The sequence below is a fragment of the Zingiber officinale genome, chromosome 11B, assembly GCF_018446385.1.
Source record: "Zingiber officinale cultivar Zhangliang chromosome 11B, Zo_v1.1, whole genome shotgun sequence".
In the NCBI taxonomy this organism is placed as follows: domain Eukaryota; kingdom Viridiplantae; phylum Streptophyta; class Magnoliopsida; order Zingiberales; family Zingiberaceae; genus Zingiber; species Zingiber officinale.
This window is the reverse complement of record NC_056007.1, coordinates 3,477,632-3,483,949: the sequence shown is the minus strand read 5'-3', so window position 1 is coordinate 3,483,949 and position 6,318 is coordinate 3,477,632. Positions and strand designations below refer to the sequence as shown.

General features: G+C 39.1%; 1 protein-coding gene across 1 annotated transcript; it reads right to left on the bottom strand.

Annotated features, from left to right (window-relative positions):
- Nucleotides 1-1,228: 1,228 nt before the first annotated feature.
- On the bottom strand, nucleotides 1,229-2,566 carry LOC122035314 (protein FAR1-RELATED SEQUENCE 6-like). Its single transcript, XM_042594726.1, has one exon. It carries the CDS (start codon nucleotides 2,564-2,566, stop codon nucleotides 1,229-1,231), a length of 1,338 nt encoding a protein of 445 aa, XP_042450660.1.
- Nucleotides 2,567-6,318: the final 3,752 nt, after the last annotated feature.

Below are 6,318 nucleotides of genomic sequence, written 5' to 3'. Positions count from 1 at the left end.
GCATTATACTGAAGTCTTTTTCCATCACAACCATAATCATCATATATGTTACTGATGCTTTGATACCCACGTTTAATATCTTTGCGCCATCGGTCCATAATATAATGCATAGGAAACTCAATAACCTTCATTCTCATTAACACTTTGATCACATGCCTACATAAAATTCCCCGAAACTCAAACAAACGGCACACACACTTCAATTGGCAATCTAACTCGGTATAATGTACCCTAAAGGAAACTTCTCTTCCAGGATGTCCATTATTTCCCAACATATTTTCTACTACTTCAAATATTAAAGTTGTCCCTTCTTCCCTCAACAAAGAGGCATCGCAAAACATCAACCCTCTTATTTCATCTTGGAACAACTTAAATATATTGTTAGTGTAGGCGTTTTGGAATTGTCTTTCAATAGAATGACCAAGAATAACTGGCATAATGGAATTAAAAGAAACAAAATCCAATTTTTTTTCATTCTCAATATTATTCTTCAATGCACTATCATACTTGATCCTGTCCGAACCGGGAATCAGTGGACGCTGGGCACGTGGCGCTTCCTGCTAGATCCTCGAATGCTCCGGTGAACCTGCAACGAAACCGAGCCGGGAGGGGTATCCCGGCGACGGCCCTCCGACGCTCAAGTCAGGCGAGGAATAACAAAAAGGTGGCTTCAAAATGAAGATTTTTTTTTATACCTCCAGTGGAGAAATGGAAGCCTTATATAGATCTCTCAAAGAAGCCTGGGCGTGCCAATCAAAGCAACCACCTGCCTTTGACCATGCCCAGGTATGGGTCTGTCAGAAGGGCCATGTCTAAATATGGATCTGTCAGGGAGACGTCCATGAGACCATACTGCTACGGTATCAGCCTCTCCATGATGTGACGGCAAGATCGTGCGATCTTGTGTACGGCCTAATCATTAGACATGCTTCGGCTGACATCTCATATCCTAAGTCGAGCGCATAGGCCGCTCGACCCCCTTTATACCCTCGCCCCTATTTTGGCCGAACGGGCAACCCCCTCGGCCCTTGGCCCCTGCCGAGCGGACTCCCGCTCGGCCCTTCGGTCTTCCTGCCTTGGCGTCGGAAACATGAGCCCATGGATGGGCTTATCTATAGCTCCGTTCGGACCTACCCATCCGCTCGGCTCGGCCATCCACCGCACAGCCTTCCATCGGTCCTCAGGCTGAGACCCTTCAGGAAGTGGGTCCCCCCTTCTTACGGCCGGATCAATACTGTTCAACAAATTGCTTCAAAGATGTTTTAGAATGAACATAGTTATCAAAAAATGCATTCATACTTTCACTTCTTTGAGTTGTGGACATACCAGCCCAAAAGTGATCTTTAACATACACCGGTACCCATCTATTCCGTTCCTCATATAAAGATTTCAACCAATCATTGTTCTCCAGCTTAAACTCCTCAATCATTTTTAACCAATTCTCATCACATTCATCAACTGTAAGAGAGTTATAAACAATGGTCTTCAATTGTTTCTTTATCATTTTGTATTGAGCATGACCGCCTAACTTCACTGGTAGTTTTTTCATAATATGCCAAAGACATAGACGATGATGAGAACTCGGAAATACCTCTTCAATTGCGATTGCCATTGCACGACATTGGTCTGTGATTATAGCCTTTGGAGCACATTCGTGCATACATGTCAACCACGAGTTGAACAACCATGTGAATGTTGCTGAGTTTTCACTTGATATTAATCCACATCCCAACAGAATAGATAGCCCATGATGATTCACCCCAACAAATGGAGCAAAAGGCATGTCATAACTATTAGTCAAATAAGTTGTATCAAAAGTCACGACATCACAAAAATAATCATACGCAGCCCTACATCTTGCATCTGCCCAAAAAATATTCTTTATTCGAGATTCACCGTCTAAATCCAGCACATAAAAAAAATTTGGGTTCCTACTTTGCATGTGGCAAAAATAATTACTCAAAGCTTCAGCATCTCCTTCCCCTAGCCTCAACCTTCTAGCTTCTGAAATATTATTTCTACATTTTCTCTCATCAAATGATAAATTCTCATAACCTCCAACCTCAACTACACAAGAGTGAAAACTTTTGCTTAAAGTAATTCCAGCTTGATCATTTAATTCCAATTTTCTCTTCGTAGAAGAATCCAATACTTTATTACATCTAAATTGTCGTGACTTTCCAGGGCTCAAGAGATGATTATGTTCAAGGTCTACACTAGTTATCACAAAGTTTCCATCATTTCGAACAGCTACATTAATCTTAGCTTTGCAATTTGTCTTACTAGAAGGTCGAGGATGTAAAACATTTTTAGCTTGAGATACTTTCTTACGATTTTTGGCACATCCAATAGAAAAATATTTTTGTTTTCCATCATCTCCATTCCTACCACCTAATTTTGAAATACCAAAACCAGCATTGGTAGCATAGGAATTATAAAAAGTACGAACTTCTTCTTCAGAGGAAAATATCATTCCAATCTCAGGTAGCTTGACTTTTTCGACGGTAGATGGAGACGGGTCGATTTTATCCTTCATCTCATTTGAATCAAATTTTCCTTCTTCCATGATAATTTCTTCACCTACATTTATTAAGAGAAAAGTAGTATGCAACTTAGAAACTGAACATACAACTTAGGAGGGATCATCTTAATAGCACTGCACATACATCTTAGCAGAGATCTAAGAAATAGCACTGCACATACATCTTAGCAGAGATCTAAGAAATAGCACTCCACATAAGAACTCTACTGCATTATTATGTTATACAAGCAAATAACAGAAGTTGATGTACATCCAAGATCATCAGTTTCTTTCTACTAACAAAATAATTTCTTTTGGTTCATATTGTTCTAAAGGATCATGTTGTGTTTCCCACCCATAAAGAATAGGAATTGAGGCTTACCAAGTTGCATTAGAATAGCATTCTTGAATTCCTATGAAATAGCACTAAAAATATGAACTATCCATTTCTAGTGCCTCTGTTGAGGATCTGATACTCTAAGGACGCTGAACCACTAAGATCATATGCAAGAGGATCTGATACTCTTGAAATTTATGCAAGTAAGACCTTTTATTTGTTATTCTACATGCCCTTTTTACTATATTGATTGTCTGATTCTTGTCCTAAATATTCTGTTGAGTGCCACCGATTAACTAAGATTCATTTGCTTGCTAGTTGCTTGGATAATCCCTCAAGATTTGGTTACCACGAATTGAAGAAAGAAAAGATGTAGAAGAAGAAGTTGATTACCTCAAAGAGTACTCAAAACTACTGCTCTTTAATTTGTTGCTACTGCTTCTTCGAACGCTGAGGGTGACGAGCCTCGCTGAGGAAGAACAGTTGTTGCTTCAGCGAAGGGGAAGAAGGGGCTGCGGCGCTTTAGAAGAAGTTAGGGTAGGGGAGGGAGAAGAGAAAACAGCAGGGGAGGGTGTCGTTGCTGCTTCAGCGAGGGGGGAGAAGGGGCAAAACTTGTTCTAAGGAGTTGGGGCCGGGGAGGGTGTCGTTGTTGCTTCAGCGAGGGGGAAGAAGGGGCTGCGGCGCTTTCGAAGGAGTTGGGGCTGGGGAGGGTGTCGTTGCTGCTTCAGCGAGGAGGGAGAAGGGGCTGCGGCGATTTCAAAGAAGTTAGGGCTGGGGAGGGAGAAGAGAAAACGGCAAGGGAGGGCTTGTTAGGGCACGCGAGGAACAAGTTTTGGCCCGAGTGGATTTCATTCGCGTCGCGGAGAGAGAGCGCTGAGGTGGAGGTGGCCACGAGGGCTGCCAACAGTGTCGCGGATATGTGTCGCGGCGAGTTGTCATGGCAAGTATCATTCCTCTTAATATATACATCTAAAAATTACTAGGTTGCTCCACTGCACAGGGCTAGAGCCTAATGACACTCTGGCTATGTAATTGCACGTCAACTCACCCGAGAAACATTATAAGTAGGGGTGAGCAAAAGTTCGATTAAACTTAATAAATCGATCAAACCGATCAAATTTAAAAATTCGGTTTGATTTATTCAGAAATTCGATTTTTTTCTCTCCAAAAAATCGATTAATTCGGTTCAGGTTCGGTTTTGAATTTTTTTATTTGGTTAAATCGAATAGACCAAATTTTTTAACTAAATCGATTTTTTACACTATAAATTTTAGATCGAACCAAAATTTTATTAAGCCAAACCAAATTTTTGGAAAAAATCAGTTTATTCGGTTTGTTCAGTTCGATTTGTTTAGTTTTATTGAAATTCGGTTCGGTTCGATTCGGTTTTTATCAAAAATCAGTTCGGTTAGGTTTGTTAAAAAAAAATCAGTTCAGTTCGATTCGATTCGGTTTTAACCGAATACTCACCCCTAATTATAAAAGAGATAAACCACGTAATTGAGAAATAATGTGGATGGGAAAATGAGTTGTGCCAGAGTGTAAGGATTTACGTCCTACCAACCTTGGGATTCGATCCTTCACTCTTAGTGCAAATTTTACTATTCACTTACCGTTTCAACTAAATTCGTGGGCAGCATGTGAGATTATTGACGAAGCACTACATGCTAAGCTTTGCATAGATTAATATGTGTAAAGAGTTTTTTTTATAATTGACACTAGGTATTCAATTTATGTCAATTAATTTTAAAGTGTTGGTTGCTACTCGGAAAACCTATAAGTTCCACTGTACAAAAATTTTGTACAAAGGTCTGAACCTTTTCCTAGCTACCATGTGTTCTTTTAAATTAAATTTTGGATCGCCTGCGGAACTTAACACGTTTGATCCAAAACTTAATCTATTTGTTCTTTTAGGTTTTGACTTGGATCTCCTGTGGAACTTAACACGTTCAACCCAAGTCTCCTTAAGTTATTAATTCCATTAAATATTAATTTCCATAAAAGGTTCCCAGTACTGACGTGGCGAGGCACATGACCTTCTTGGATATGGGAGCAACCACCACCGACTAGACAAAACCTTTAATAGAAAGCTAATATTTAATTTCCTAAAATAACTTTAGGTTAACCAAAGAGAACAATCAAATCACAAGGAAAAGAAAGAAACAAAAGAACACAACTTCGAAAAAACATATTCGAAATTCTAGAACGTAAGCCTCTTGTATTTGGTATTATTTCCATAAATAACTAGCATGATGCGGAAATAAAATTTACTAGTTATACCTTGTAGAAAAACCTCTTGATCTTCTACCGTATTCCTCTTCTAACCTCGGACGTTGTGTGGGCAACGATCTTCCGAGACGAGAAACCACCAATCACCTTCTTCTCCTCCTAGCTAGGTTCGGCCAACAAAGAGGAAGCTTCACCAAGGAAGAAAAACAAAATACTAACCAAGTTCCAAGAGATGCTAGCTTTCTCTCCTTCTTCTTCTTCTTCTCCGAGTAGTATCCGGCCACCACAAGAGCTCCAATAGAAGGGTAGGGTTCGGCCACCACAAGAGGAAGAGAGGGAGAGGTTGGCCGGCCACACCAAGGAACAAAAGAGGGAGAGGAATAATAGATGTTGTGTCTTGTGAAGGCACCCTCACCCCTTCTTTTATATTCCTTGGCCTAGGCAAATTAAGAAATTTAATTACAATAAAATTTCCTTAATTTCCTTGACATGATTTAATTGAGAAAAATTAAATAAAATTTCCCAATTTAATCTCTAATGGTCGGCCACTTCTAGAGGAAATAAATTAGACAAGTTTTAATCAACAAATTAAAACTTCCTAATTTGTTTCCAGAAATTTTAAAAATAAAATTTCTCTTTAAAAATCTCTTCATGGTTGATAAAGGAAATTTCTATAATTTTAATTTTATCAACATGTGGATAATTTTTAAAGAGAAAATAAAATAACTCATCAATCTACAAATAAGGAAAGAGATCTAATCTCTTTCTTTAATCTTTTGTAGATCTTTTACAAGAGAGATATTTTAATTTTAATTCTCTTTAAAAATTATTTCTTCCACATAATAAAAACTAAAATTAAAATCCCTTTTTAATTTAATTTGGCCGGCCCCACTAGCTTGGGTTCAAGCGGCCACCCAATAATATACCTAGGCCGCCCCTAGCTTGGTTCCCAAGATAGCTTGGCCGGACCCTTATTAGTGGGTATAGAAGGTGGGTATAGGTGGGTATAAAACTTCTACAAATAAGAGGCTACGATAGGGACCGAGAGGAGGAATTGGTTTTGGTCTCCGATAAAATTACATCCCGTGTTCGCCAACACACAACTTAATTTTATCAATGATAATTCATTCCACTAGAGAATTATCATTGAACTACCGCACCAATCCCAAATTACATTTTGGGCTCCTTCTTATTATGAGTGTGTTAGTCTCCCGTGTTTAAGATATCAAAT

Bases quoted from the DNA above. Each gene is read 5' to 3' on its own strand.
- LOC122035314 (XM_042594726.1), bottom strand. From the start codon at position 2,566: ATGGAAGAAGGAAAATTTGATTCAAATGAGATGAAGGATAAAATCGAC.